A 15,859-nucleotide genomic window follows, 5' to 3' on the forward strand; every position below is an offset into this window, starting at 1 on the left:
GCAACAAGATAGAGGATTTTGTAACGCTGCCCATCAAATCCAGTACTTGGGGGATTTTTTTAGCCCATAAAATAATTGATATTAATAATAATCACTCATTGCACATCACCAATGAACAGAAAGTAACCAAAGCATCAGGGCTTTTGCAGTTGTGTGAATAAGTGCATATAAAATCTCTGATGGACTACTAACCTAGAAAAAAGCAAACAAAAAGAATAGAAAACTGTGCAATAAAGAAAAAGAGTCTCAAACTCATGTCTCCTGGGTAAAAGTCATCTTAATTATGCCACTACCATCCCTCCATCCTCCTTAAAAGGAATTTAGTCGCTGTTTCAAAGATCAAACACTCTTAGTTTGACTGTGAAAATCAGGCCATCATAGCTGAACTACAGAACGGCAATGATATGCAGAAGAAGAGAACTATTTGGAAGGAGAGAGAAAAGGAACAGACGTCAGACTAGTGGAAATCAGGGCTTTCATGCCATAGGAACTTTGGTTTTATGGGTTTGTGAGATGTAGTAAAGGAGGTTCCTGCTGTGAAGCATATGGTGATACAATGCTCACACCATCCCTGGGAACACTGTTTGTTTTCAGCAGGACAATGAGCCGCAACAAACCTCCAGGCTGCGAGGGCTGCATGACCAAGAAGGAGAGCGATCGAGAGGCAAAGAGCTCTAAACAATCATGATAAATACAAGAGCTTAAATGATTGTGAATCCACTGCAAAAGTGTCTTAAACCCACAGTCTTCCAGATGTCTACTGGAGGGTGACTCCTGTGTTTGGAAAACACACTTTGGGCTATTAAGGATTCTGATAGAAAATAACTCTCAGCTCTGGTGCTCTCTGACCTCAATAAACACTTTTGTGATGAGTGTGTGTTCCCAACCACTAGTTATGAGTCTTATTGAAGAAAACACAAAGTTTATTTTGTAAATTAAGGTCCTAATTAAAGTAAAAAATGAGAATAAAGCATGGTATAAAAAAGCCTCAGATGAGGCTGAGATGCATTTGAAGCTTTACAACAAACCAGGGGGTGATCCCCCAGAAGCTACGTTCATTATTTATATACAGTCTGTGATTCCAACAATTCAATTAGACTAATTGGATGAACTGAACTGGACCTTTAGTGCTTTATGGAGCATCCTTAATGCAATTATCTGACAAATAAAATGGTTGAGCAGACTGTCCGAGAAGTTTAGTATTTTATTAGCAACATATCGTTAGCTTCATAGCATAAGTGCCTAAGTCATTTTTTGGTCAAATTGAGATTTTTGCCTAACTTTACTCCCCTACCACTGCTGCATCATCCTGTCCGTCTGCCTGCCGAAAACACAAAAAAATGACTTAGGCACTTATGCTATGAAGCTAACGATATGTGTTTCACCTGTGCAGTTATTAGGCTCCAGCTTGCTAACCAAGTTAGCATTTCTAGCTATAAAAAACAAAACAAACAAACAAACAAACAAACACACCCATGTCAGAGGCCAAAATGCTTCAAAATAGTACTTCATATATGAAAGCCTAGCTTCACAGTAGCAATATACATATATTCTGTTGCGTTACTTACGTGTGTTGCTCGGCTGCGAGTCCATGGGAATCATCATTTTGCTTCGAGTTCCTCTCCTGGCAGCCAGAGAACGCTCCAAAGTGGAGATACTGCTGGAAACCTCATCAGCATCTGCTCCTGGAACATCACAATCAAAACCCAATCAGGGATTCAGACATCTTCATTTCCTTGGATTAGGATTTAGGTTTAGCGTTCCATTTTCCACTTGGAAAAGATCTTTATTTGATACTTTTGTGTTTTTATCATTATTAATTAGGCCTGTTTACACAGCTAATTAAACCAAGATGCATAACCCATTTATCTTAAACGTAATGATGTAAAATAAAGAGAAACTATAAGATTAAATCTAATTAAACACATAAAAAATATAAGTGTAACTAAATGAAGCTTTGCTATACACATTATATACTAAATTGATTGGTAAATGAGAATCAGTGCTGTACCTGAATGGCTGCTTTTGCTCCCCATCTGGCTCTCTGATTGGCTGTGTGCCACCTGGGGGAGGTCCTGGCAAGACTGGATTGGTGAATCGTGGCCAGACGGTGCGATGCTGGGAGCTTTCTCCATGTTCTTCATCTCCATCTCCTCGTGGTGGATCCAGAGGTCCGGAGGCCGCAGGTCCTTCTGGCTGCCCTTCCTCTTACTGGCACTGTGACTTGCTCTCTTCCTGCACAGAGGATGAGAAACGCACCGGGGAGGAGGGTCAGGAGAAGAAAACACTCCATCCATCATTGTTTATTTCCACTAAATGAAAGCACTGTGGGGTGGAGAGGGCTGTGAATTCTCCACCTGTAGCTGTACTCAAATCTGATCATCTGGATCATAAAACAGTATGAATTCAAATGAAATTTGGCATAATGTCTTGTACTGCCTCGAACTCTTGAAGATTATGAAACAAGATTATGCTCACTGAAATGTGGAGAGGAGAATTATGAAATTATACTGACATTATAAATGGAATTATACAGAAACTCTCTGAACCAGAGCATCATTTCTACTTGTATCTGTATTTTTGAGGAGTTTTCCTGTGTTTCAAATCATTAAAGATGTTTTGTTGTTTTGTTTTTTAATTTGCAGGATGTTGAGCTCTCATAGCCACCATATGATGTCATGAACAGGATTACAATAAAGGTGGATTGAAGGTAGGAAGATGAAATTAATCCACTTTATTAGTGGATTATATGATACCAAGTGTAATTTCATGAACTATATAAATAATCATTTTGACTAAAACTGAGAAAAATACTAAAAACTGCAATTTCATGAACACAAACTAGACTGAAACTGTTCATCCATTCATTATTTCTTGCTTATCTGAAGTTCTGTCTCTGTAGCAGTGGGCTAAACAGGGTATTCTTCTCCCAAGCAATCTTGGTGCCTGCAGTGGTTGACCATCGCTGATGCACCCACAATGAAAGACATATCGATTTGGAGGATGAAAATGCACTGAAGATGCACTGTGAACACAGTTGCGGCTTTTCTGTCGCATTTCTTACAAGTCGGTACAAGTCGAGTTTAAAGGCATAATTGCCATTCCTGCTGTTACAAAAGTCATCTGCATGAGTTGACTTCTAACAGGTGGTTTTGAAAGAGTAAATAAAACCTCTTGAGTGTGTTTATAAAAAGAAAACCATGACAAAACAAACTACAATGAAATAACGTTAAAACCTGATGAACTGACATTTCCTGGGATGTTAAAGTCTACATGGAGAGGTCTAGCTGAGGTTTTTGCTGGCTGGGTTATTTGTGATTTGGTACATATATTCAGACCTGTGTGAGCTGGCAGGGACATTAATTTCAGAGTAAATCTCTGTGAGAAAAAACAAGACATGCAGGGCAGCTCATTAACCATCTGCCTCATTACAGTGACAGCCGTTTATTGCCATCACACAGATGAATGAAACATCTTACTTCCTCTGCTGGGCGGAGGTGCGCCGTGTGCAGATGAGGGCCACGATGACAACCACGACCACGGTGACGGCTCCCACAGAAACCACAATGATGACCAGGAGGTTGCTGTTCTTCTGAGGGGTGACGCTGCCGTGAGGGGGACGCATCTGACCAATTGGAGACTCTGGAATAAATACAAGAAGAGAGGCAGAAGTTAGAAACATGAATAAATACACACTGAAATCTGTATATTCAAAATGAATATACTAAAATGACATCAGTTTATAAAGTTTATGCCATTTTTACTGTGAATTCATTATGTATAACAAACATTTTCCTGAAACCTTCACCTAAAATGCTTGATATAGCCAACATTAAAACTGCAACAATAAATTATATATACTGTAATATCTCAGGCAAATTGTTAATGCTTTTTCTTTTGCTCATTAGGTCTATTAAACTAACTAAATTTCACCAAAAAAAGAAAAGACAAAAATTGTTTCATACATTTTGATGATTGCTGATGACACAGTTATATTCAATTCAGTTTATTTATATAAACCCACAATAACAGGTGCTTAAATATGAAGAAAAAAAAAGTTTTCACAGAACTCTATGAAATCCCGTGAAAAGCACAGTCACTGCTTCCATAAGGTTGGGGTAACAGTCAGGTGCTGGTCAGGAGCATTCAGGTGTGTGTTAGAGAAGCAATAATTGCTCTATTCAGAGAAGGTTCATTTGACGGCCATCATTCTCCAATGAGAAAGATTATTTACAATTTAATTCAATTCAATTTAATTCAACCTAAGGTCACATGGTGACAGTATAATTAGAAAGACACCGAGTACGACTTGTCTGGAAGGCTTACGAGGAGAACGCGTTTCTTAGCTGAGGAGAAGATGGCAGCACAGCTTAGGTTTGTAAGGTTTGAATAAATCACAAGATTTCTGGAGGAATGTGCTTTGGCAGACGAGCCCAAAGTGGAGACGTTTGCCTCAATGAACTGAAGCAACGTTGTGAAGAAGACTGATCCACAATTACTCCGCAACAATGTGAGAGACTAATAAAGCCATCAAGAAAATGCACTATAATATTTTATAGTGCATTTCTACATTATCATAAGAAGATAAACATGATAATAAAACTGAATCATTTAACTTTTTCTATTCGAAGAAGATTGAATTTTACTGAAATTTAAATTTGGTTTTACCTTTTTCATAATATCACGTGGAAAGCAGAACAGGAAGGGTAACACTACTATAAGTTGATATACCGAATCAAATTTTAGGCAAATTGCTATATTTAACTGCTCCACAGTCACATTTTTATATCTGTTTTAGTTGTGCAACCAATATATGTTATTCCACGATACCCAAAATTGAAACAAAGGAAAAAGAAGAAGTGGTTTGACTGGACTGAAAACACAAAGCTGCTGCTGTTGCTGCTTTACCGATCAATACACAGTGTGTGTATGAGTGTACGACAGGTGTAAAGGGAAAGAGGGGAATTGATGACACGCTCTGTCATTCATTAACTCGACCTTGGAGCAGAGAGAGGGAGAAAATAGGAAACACACAAGGGGCACGAAGTCCAAATGCAGAGGCGAGGGAAGTGTGTTAAAGAGGGAGGAGCTGGAGAGGTGGAAAAAGGAAAGGAAAACATAGGAATGGAGAGACAATAAAATGACTGAGAGGGGAGAGAGAATGAAAGAAAAAGAAAGGGAGAAGATGGATGAACAAAATATCAAGAGAAATGTGTGCATATGAGACAAAGAGAAAGACAAAGGAAAAGAGATAGCAGGACACTTTTCCTCTTTCACCTTCTCTCTCCATTTGCTTGTCTCTCTCAATGAAAACCACAATCCATCAAAGCTTACGGCCACAGCACAGAAGCCACAACACCACCTTCTTTTCCTTTTTAAAGTACAATTTCATCATCTTTCTTCCTTTTTTTTCTTTTTAAATTCTTTATTTAATTTCAGAATTCTGAGTTATAGCTGACGCAGTTTCTGCTTTCATTGTTTTGCGAGAGCAAAGGTTATGGGGTAATTAAAATATACTAAGTTCAATCTTTGATGTCACCAGAAAAAGTGATGACAGTTCAACTACTTTTTTGAACAAAGCGTCAACCTTCAGGTCTGAAAACTGCAGATCTTCGAGTGGCCACGTGACGCTGGTTCCAAAAGCGAGTCACTCATCACAGCCTCTCATGTTAAAATGCTTAGTTTCATGGATGGATAAAAGCACGTACATTTTTATGGACAGTATTGACCTTTATAACAGCTGTACAATCCTGCTGTACAGAGGGCAATAGCGAATTCATGTGTAGTGTTTGCGCCTTTTAGAGTATTTTAATCGATCTGCCTGCCAAATGTAATGTTTTCCTGTGTGGTGCAGGCCATCAAGGAAGATTATGCTTCAATTTTTATGACTAAAATTGTAGAATTTCTACTGTCTACCACAAACATGTATTAGACGCTTGCTAGCATTAAGTGATAGATTAGTGCTTAATTTTATTATCCACACGTGGTCACATCTGGCTCCTAAAATCAAATGTGGTGGCTGCAGAAATGCCAACGTTGAGGCTTCAAAACGTAAAGTCCAGAAACCAATGGTTAATGTCATGGTTACATTCATGGATTATATACAGGCAGCGTGATCTCAATCCTTTACTGACCAGGATCTGCCTCTATGGTAAGAAAATAGGTATGCTTGTGGAAAGTCTTACCTTCTAGCGTTTTGTGTGAAAAATGTGCATTTAAGTCCAAACTAAGAAGTTCTGGTGATTAAAACTAACTAAAAACAACATCTGAGAATAAAAAGTCCAAAAGATCAAAAGAAAAAATAGCAGACCTACAAAGTCCTGAAAGTCCTGTGACTGATGACACTACCTTCACCTCACCTACACTGTGCACACGTTGATTGCTTTGAATTTTTCCCCACTGGTTAAAAATGATCACAGTTGTTCACAAGTGACAAGTTAAACATGTGAAAGTGAAGGTAAAAATGATTTAAATCAAGTCAATCATCACCTGTTAATCAGCATCTGCTTTTTGTGCAGAGGTGGTACAGTTCTGTTTCTTTAGCACTTATCCACTCACTTCAGATGAACTCAGCGACCATAAAATGGAGAGAACTCAGCTAATTAGGTCTGATTTACACCTCAGAATGTCACATAATTAAATTCATGCTACTCTAGCATGAAAAACAGAACTGAAATCAGTAGGAGTCACTTGCTAACTTGAAATATTTTATAGCTCCTGGGCGTACAAAGATGTTTATATTGTGGGAACAAGTTGGCTAAACTTCAGGTAACTTTCAGGTCTTTTCCTGTTATGCTAAAGCATTCACCAATTACTTGGTTAAACACTCGTTCCCACAAGCTGGATAAATATTTAAAACAATTGTTCCCACAAGTTAAACAAAGAACAAAATACTTGTTCCAACAATATGAACATGTTGTTCCCGCAAGATAAGCAATTTAGTTTGACCAAGAGATAAAATATCTTTTTCCACAAGTTCCTTCAATATAATGAAATTTTTCTCACAAGAGAAACAACTTGTTCAATGACATGCCCGTGAGAAAAATACCTTGATCCCACAAGTTAAATAACTTGTGTGCATTGTATCACTGCATATACATGTAGCTATATAGCTACATGACAGAACAGATTCGTTTGTACAGAATTGTCACGATCCTGGGTCTTATGACCCAGTGTTTTGAGTTTTAGTTCTTTTGATGTTTATAGTGTATGTTTAAGCTTATTAAGTTTCCCATGTTCATTTGCTTATTAGTTCCCCCTTGTGTTTTCAACCCCTGTGAAGTCTCCCTTGCCCTTCGTGTGTTTCATGTCTGTGTGTCTTATGTTGTCAGGTCTGCGTCTCATTGTATTTCCTGTTTTATTTTGAAGGGGTCCTGTGTTCCTATGTTCAATGTTTTTAGTGTTACTCTCTCCTTGTGACGTTGTTATGTTCATGTGTGTCAGCTGTTTCTCCATGTGTTCCCACTTCCCTCATTATCCTCCTGTGTGTATTTAGTCCGTTTGCTTTCAGTCATTCTTTGTCAGGTCGTCTGCTCGTCCATGTCACTACTTCAGGAATCTATGTCAGTTCACCATGTTTAAGGTTTTTTCATGTTTAGTTTTAGTTCACCCAGTTTAGGTTATTGTTTAGTTTCACCAATGCTCTTTTGTTTGTACCCCTTTTGCTAGCCTCAATAAACGGCTTGTTTTTTGTTAAATCCACGCCACGTTCAGTTTTTGGAGTCTGCGTTTTGGGTCCTTTTGTCAACACATACAGTCTGCCCTCGCCAGACTGTGACAAGAATACCATTAATGTTTTTCTTGTTCCTATTTATACATTAAGGAAAACGTGTACAGGAGGTTTAAAACTCTTGATGTTTTATGTAAAGGACTGTGTCATCTGATGTTAACTAAAGGTAACCGTGGAGACAAAAATTTGATTTTAGTTAGTCGAATGGTAGTCTTCCGCTCATCCGCTTATTGGCACCTTGTTAAATTTCATCTTAAAAAAGCTTTTTAGATTAAGAAAGGTCGTGGCAAAAATGTCTTTCATCAAATTAATATTTGTTATTACAATAAATTACAGTTTTATTGAGTATAAAGTAGAAAAAGAGTCCGTAATTTTAAATAACAAAAAGATGCAACAATAGCAGCAACTGACAGGAAGTCAAAACTGACCCGCGAGCAAAATGTATGTTACTGATGATAACAAGAGTAGTAACAACCTCTACTGAGATGCCCTTCAGCAAAGTAGCACAGGCCCAGAAGCTCAGAGAAACTGTGTAGAATAAATCACAAACTCTCGCCAGCTGAGTCAGTTTAAAGCCACAACGACACCAACAAATCAACACAAGGGCGACGGAGAGCACAGAAATCCTTGCAAAGCCCAGAAATCCAGCAGGGAAGCGAAACTGAGCAGTTACAAAGATGACAATGCAAACAAAGACATCAAAATGCAGTGTGATTCCGACTAATTTTATTTTATAGCTTATAGTTTATTCTTTGTAGACTGGAGCATAAAGCACTGTAGCACCAAAGGGACAAATCAAAGACAAGGTCCACCCCAGGGGGAAAAAATCTCTGTGGAGAAACCAGAGTATACACATCAATGAGGCTTTAATCTGAACATCACTGTCAGTCACAATGACATCATACTGGATAACATTTTGTCCTACTTTTACTATGTTCCTGCCACTGTTCATGAACAAGCAGGTTTTTTTTTCATCTGTTAAGTTTTAAAATCCAGTAAATGAGTATTAAAAAACTTCAGAGAAACAACTCAGCGCTGTCCTTAATACCAGCAGAGAGATAAACTCGATACTATCATACAGTCCAATTATGTGCACAACATTATTACTGAAGCCTCCTTAGTATTTAATTAAGGGTTGATGTTAATGTAAAACCTGCATCACGTGGACGGTTCTTTTGGAGGCTCCTATGGAAACCACATGCTGTATATAAACTGCAACATCTCAGGAGTTAATAGATTGACCTCATACAAAGACATGAACAGAAATGACTTTGCGTGGGGCACAATCCACATTACAAATCTTTTTATCCAATACTTTGGTTTATACAGCTGCAAATCCAACACTTTTGCCAACAATTTGATGTGTGTAGTTTTTCATTATTGTCATCATATTAGCAAATATGTTAATCTCTCAGTTTAGGAATATAAAATTAATATGCATAATGTATAATATGCTTAATGTGCTTTCCATTAATGTATAAACATGAAAGCCATTTTTCTGACCAGCAGAGAGAAAATGTCTGTGAACATTTCTGAGCTACTTAAGTGAAGCTACAGGGGGTTATAAAAGATGAAGAAGTTAATGTTTTTGATTAAAACTCATGAGATGTTGTTTCCCTTCACTTAAAACTGAGATATTTTTAACTTTAATAGCTTGGCGCTGTGAGTGGAGAGGTATGGACCTCTCACAACAACTGCCAGCATCTACTTCCCAAGAGATATGAAGAGAAAACTGAGGAACTTTAGTGAATGAGTGGCAGTGCTGAAGGTCTTTGCTCGGTTGAGGCAAGAACATCAGACGGGATTGGTTCACCTCTGCACAGAAGCCGTCAGACCTACAGAGCTGTGGCACAATGAAACAAATCTGAGGTGACTCTTCTCAAGCTCATTTTTCAAGTGAGAGGAAGCTCTGCGACATAAACGACGACACCGCGTTAAAGATGAAATACCGTTGAGCTGATGAACGAGGCTGCGACCTGCCTGACCCGCAATAAAGCCAGAGGGGAACGGAGGTCAAAGAGGACAGATTTATGATCTCCTCCGGGAGCAGCAGCAGCAACTGCGCTGACAAAATGTCAGAGTCCATCTTCAGATATACACAAGCACACACGCTGCCCGACAGTGCTCCAGTGAGACCAGATATAGACCCTGACCTCTGACCTACCAGTGGAGGAGGAGTAACAGTCTTTCTCCAGCAGAAACGGGAGCGGACAGTTATGATTATGACCATGGTTTATATCATCAGCCAAAGCTTTAGCTTTTATAGTGGTTTCAGCATTATTAGCTGCAATAGTAGTGTAGTTTACAGCAAATATAGTATTTTTATATGCATTAGTAAAAGTGGCGTTAACTATGCAGTTTGCATGAGTACATTCACTTTAGACATAATTATTGTTCTTGGTATGAGTATGAGTCACCTTGTATTAAACATAACGATTGTGTGCAGTAGGGAAAAAAAAATCTCTCTGTGTTTAACTTCAAACAATAGTTGACCAAGCAGCACAAAACCCTGAAAAGATGATTTTGACTTCCAGCATTCAGCTCTCCTGTCATGCACAGCTGCTACTACGCAGATGCTGGATTAGCCGGGTCTAAATGCTCTCCGGTGGAGTCCAAACTCTCCCAGGGGTTTTAAAAGTGGTATTTAAAGTGGTTTAAACATGGCGAGCTGGGCTGAACCAGACTGTCCCGCTGATTTTAACAGTAGTACATTTGTAAGGTTGCCAAAACTCAGACGTCTGGTGTGTGAAGTACACTTTTGCACTTAACATCAAGCTCCACATTCTGTGACCGGCCCTGCTGCATATTGCGCTCTCCTGGTATGTGTGGAACAGATGGATTACTTTTGCTTCTAAATGCAGTGTCCTCACAACAACATGAAAAAATCCCCACCTTTTCAGCGTAAGCATTCGTATTTTAATACAGCTAATTTTGAAATAAAGCTTTTCTATCAACATCAACATGCTCGTTTTCACTGCTGAGGTCCTAATTTTGTAACAACATAGCTATCTGACAAAATCAGTGTTGTCTTTGCTATTCTATTATTTAGTTATTTACAGACCGTCTTTTAACCCCTTGGCAACCTCCAGTTGCTATGGACAAATGTATGTTCTTTGATCGGCTAGCGAGCTGTTGCTGAAGTTTGCTGCCTGCTGCTGAGGAATCGGTCACAAAACAGGTGCTGCACCAGAGAATTCCTTGTGTTTGCTTTGGTCTTTAGCAGAATGCTAGACGGAAGATGTCAACATGTTCTTGAACACTGACTATTGCTGAGTGTTACTCGAAAAGTGCAAATTAAGCTACCACTGCAACCATGATAATGTTCCCGAGAGCTAAATTCAATGTTTCAAATACAAATGTTCATTTGTTCCTGTTTGCACGTTTCACAGTTCTGCTAGGTGAGGAGTAGGAGAACTTTCTGGGGAAAGAAAAAACCACGACAGGATGAAAATATTAATTATATCATTAACAATATTAGAAGTACAAACAAACAGCTGTATTCCATATTAGAGTGTTAGAGCCACGGAATATAAATAATTCATATGTTTAATATTGTTAGTTGTACTGTTTTTAATTAGAAATGAAAGGCAACTATCCTTTCTTCTCTATGTCAAATCAGTCCAATAACGCTGCTGTTGTTGTCATTATATTAAAAACTACAAGCTGAAGATTTATATGCCACCCCACTCTTTTAATCCTGTTTGTCCATAAAGATGATTATTTTCCTCCACTTTATAGAAACACTGATTGATGGCGAGATAGTGAATCTAATTAAATTTTCCTGCCACGGGCGATGCGACGGCGAACATGAAGCGATGCTCACCGACTGTAAATCAGCGAGCTGGAGCTCCTTGTCAGGACAGAGCGACTTATTAAAGTAAGTTTAGACATGACTGAGTCGAGTGATTAGAGGAATCAGTTGAGCGGCTGTGATGAGCTGATGATGCTGCAAGAGTATCACGACAGACACGCACACACAGCCAGCTCAGCTCTCAGGAGATTCAGTCTCATTGTTGTATCGAGCAAAATAATGAACCTAAAAGTAATTCTGCTTTCTGACAGACTCAGCAGAAGATGCAGAAGATGAGTTTCTGTTACCGTTGATGCTGCTCCTGTCAATCGGGTTGGTGTCAGGCGGCCAGTAGGCGTGTTCTCCTCCTCGACCTGAAAGGCGAGAAAGAAGGAGTATCACTAAGGAAAAGGGATAAATGAAGAGAAAACGGGCTCAGAGTAATTTTGTGGATGGAACACCTGAATCTGACAGAGAGATTGCTCCCTTCTTAGGAAATAAATTGCCGTCTTAAGGCACATGTCATGTTGTACATGTGCTCTCTGTGTATGTGTGTGTGCAGCTTCTCCTAAGAGTGCATTTAGACCAAATCCTCAGGTTTTATCCACCCACCTGGATCCTGACACTGGATTGGATGTTTAGAATGGTTTCCATAGTAACGAAATACAGACAAATTGGAGATGGTTATTGAAGTGGTTCAAAGCTGGATCATCAAAATGGCAAAGCCAGCAGCTTTAAATCACCCACTTAAACTTGATTTGAAGAGGTTTCGATTTTTGTTTTTGTGTTGTTTCTTTGTCTTTCAGAAGGTCCGTGTGTGTGTGTTCTTAATACTTTTGTGCTAACATGACAGATATTCTGAAATTGAGTTTAATTAACTAACACAAAGTAGATTTATACCTGAAGCCATTTTGTATTATAAACTTTTTGCTTTCTGGGTAAATAATGATGCTGCTATCTATGCTTGCCAGTTTACACTCTGAAACCTGGATTTATGCCCATTGCAGTTGGTGTTATGAAGGAGTGGCTAGAGAGCTGTTCTGCTGGATTGTTTATTACCTACATATATTCATTAAGACCATGGCAAAAGTTATGGAAAGATATAAATACATTTTTTAACGGGCGGTTTGGTCCAGCGTAGAAGTAGTTGAGGTTCCAGGTACACAGACCAGTTGACTCGTCAGTGGTAATCACCCTTCACTAGGGATGTGTAAATATGTATTTCTCGACCAGCTGGTGAGTGTTTGCTTGCTCTTCCTGTATACGTCTCGGTCACAAAGAGGTATACACAGCTTGAAAAGCTCCTTGTGATTGTTTTGGTTGCTATCCAGACTTCTCTCCAATCATTTACCAAGTACTCACAAAGCAACAGTGAACTTTTGAAGAGTGTGACGCAAATGTAAAATGTTGACCTTTAAGTTCTTCAATTCTGGTTTGTGTCACTATTTTTTTTAAAGTTGCACCTCCGGTGAGTATCTGCAGACAATTTGGAGTCTTTCATCGAAACTAAAGGTAACCAAGGCAATCTGCAAGTGACCAAAGAAATTGCAAGGAGGTTCGGATGGTGCCAAGGGGTTGCCATTGTTAAAAAAATGACAGATATTTCTCAAGAAATTCCTTCTGAAAATTTTGAACAGGACACCATCTGCTCTTGAGAGCTATGTGAATAAGTCCTGACTTTTGGAGTCATTCCAGATCTGGATCGAGGAATTTTTGGAATGATTATTTACCACTTCAATGTAGAACAAAATTCAAAAGACAATACTTGTCTTCACAAATATTCAGATAATTAAAAAACAATTAACTGGGAGACACTGTCATAGCCAGTGAGACCAAGTTCTCGCAATCTGGGATCCTTCTGAATTCGGGGAATCATGCATCTCAAATAACTGCATCAAACAACCTATCAAATCCACAAAAACGAGAGAATTTAACCTTCACTGGCTGATGCACTAAAAACTTCAGAAACAGCCAGCTAAAGACAGTTTATTGAGTTTCTGCCTCAAAGTTAAATAAATGTAGATGGTAATCCTGAACCCAGTCTTCTATGTGCAATAGTATTCACATTCTGAACTGCTTAGATAGAATTGAGACTTTAATTATGTGTAAGTTAGTGACAAAGATAATCTAACAGCATTTTATTTGTGTTTGGACACAGTCAGTTTCTCTGTTTATCAGTTACAAAGCCAATCCAGTCAGCTAAGTTTCACTAATGATGTGCTTATATCATCCAATTCTTTGTGTTATTTTTGTGTTGTTCTTCATATTATTATACTACATTGTGGGGGAAAATATTTCAAAGACTAATTTGTCAAATAATCAACTGTTGTTTGAATATCTAGTAAAGGCTGAGCCAACAGGAACTTTTTAGTGTTGATGCCAATACTGATATTGACATACTGGCAGGCATTTCATGCCTTTCTATAGTTTCCTGGCAATCAGAGTAGGGCTCAACCCTAGCATTATTAACACTTGGAGCTAACCTACTGTGCTCACTTGAAAACATTGACCACAGACATGATAAACAGACATTTTAGTATTCAGTTCAGTCTTTACCTTGCAAGCATTGTATAAGCAGACATTAATAATTTTAATTTTCTAATTAGATTTAATTTTTATGTTGACTTTTTGTTTTAATTCAGTTCAGTTTCAGTTAGTGTCCAGAGTGAATTTCAGTTTAGGTTTATTGTTTGAAAATGTTTCAGTGTTGGATTTATTTTTTTTCTTTACAAAATTAATTTAAAAAATACAAATGTGTTTGACAGATATTTCCTCTGTATTTTAGTTTTATTGTGTCTGTTTTCCAAGTTCACTAAATAGTTTCGATTACTTTATTTTTTATGAAGTCCGGTTTTTATTTTTTACCTTAGTTTACTAAAATGTTTTGTTAATTTCAATTAACTATACTTAAAATAACCTTAAACATTAACCACCACAGCACAGGATGGTTGATTAGCATGATGCACTGGGCAATACAAATGGTATTCTGTGCATTCTGAGCTGCAGCAGTTTTAAAATCTCCAGTTACACCCCTATCAGTAATGTAATGAGAAGTCAGTGCTGGCATTTTGTGTACTGTTCCACAGAGTAGTTGGGATGTATAGACAAGGCCACAGATAATTATTTAAAATGAAAAAAACCTCCTGTCCTATCTGTGTTGTCAATGCTTGAGTCAGAAAATTTAAGATATTTTTGCTGAGGTAAGATATTTTTTATTCATAAAGTAAGAGTGCGGTTTCTTTTCGGTATATAATTTTAGGTGTTGCTCCAAAGTGGATCTGAATGGAAGAAGTTGACTTAACAGTACATTTATATGGGTTGCCTTTATAGTTTGCCTCATTTGCATGACCACTATATTGGTGAAAAACTTTTCTGAATAGTCATTTTTGTGTTTTTCCCTAGTTTACAAAGCAGCAGGCGAGGCCAATATGTGAATGCAGAGCACTGAAGAAAAAACTTTAAAGAGGAAGTAGATCATCACACGGGCTGCCAGAGAAGACAGACTGGAAACTGATGAAAGAGATTTTCAAAACCTCAGCACTGTCGCTCCCATCAGGAAACTGAAGCTACAGACCCCCATATCTCAAATTCACTTAAAGTCACATTTTAAAAGCTGATTTCTTTCTCACGTACCATTGGGCAGCAGCAGCTGGGCTCACTTTCAGTTTGTTGAAATATAAAAATGTTGGAATTGTTTGTGTTTTTCAATCTACCCAACCCAGTTTTCATTAAAGTAGGATTTTGAAATCTTTAATCAATTCTTTTTCTTCAGTCTGCCAGTGCGAGTGCATTTATGGCTGTGTGTGAGTGAAAGCGTGTAAATGTGTTTACAGAGCATAAGGTCCACAGAAACAGGGCCAGGCATCAATCTTCCCTCCTCCCCTGACAACACCTCTGATTTATATGGAGAGGGACCACAGAGTGTACATGTGCACATACCACATACACACAACTGTCAGTGACAAACAGCACCATTTAACACCCTGACACATGAGCTAAGTCCCAACGCCTAAAGCGCTTCGCTGCACTTAAGTCCAGATGCACTAAAAATTCCCAGGACAAAGAGGGTCTGAGGTCCGTTCTGTTTCTGTTACACTGAACTAAGTACTGGAAATCTGGTGAAAGTCAGACTGGAGGACAGCCCAGTCCATTAACCTACATCAGTTTATGGGCAACCCATCTAGGGTTAAGGATTTGTGTTTAACCACATACTAAACAGGCAAATATTCATAAACTAGAAGATTTTACCTTTTAAATAATAGCTCACACAATTTGGCATTTTGTTAAAATCCTTTCTAGTTCTAGCTGGAGAAAAATTCTGTAGAAAAGATACAGGGATA

The 15,859-nt window shown here is 38.3% G+C and overlaps 1 protein-coding gene across 2 annotated transcripts in view; it reads right to left on the minus strand.

The window, feature by feature from the left end:
• The window catches only part of dcc (DCC netrin 1 receptor), a 409,341-nt gene that overhangs the window by 49,206 nt on the left and 344,276 nt on the right, over nucleotides 1–15,859 (minus strand). For both annotated transcript variants that reach the window (XM_040000674.1, XM_040000673.1), the window contains exons 22-25: nucleotides 11,828–11,893; nucleotides 3,480–3,642; nucleotides 2,012–2,235; nucleotides 1,569–1,685 (exon numbers count right to left, since the gene is read on the minus strand). In XM_040000674.1, coding sequence (XP_039856608.1) covers nucleotides 1,569–1,685; nucleotides 2,012–2,235; nucleotides 3,480–3,642; nucleotides 11,828–11,893 — 570 coding nt within the window. The remainder of the gene's footprint in view (nucleotides 1–1,568; nucleotides 1,686–2,011; nucleotides 2,236–3,479; nucleotides 3,643–11,827; nucleotides 11,894–15,859) is intronic.

Source organism: Simochromis diagramma, unplaced genomic scaffold, assembly GCF_900408965.1.
Source record: "Simochromis diagramma unplaced genomic scaffold, fSimDia1.1 OVJJ01000596.1, whole genome shotgun sequence".
Lineage (NCBI taxonomy): Eukaryota > Metazoa > Chordata > Actinopteri > Cichliformes > Cichlidae > Simochromis > Simochromis diagramma.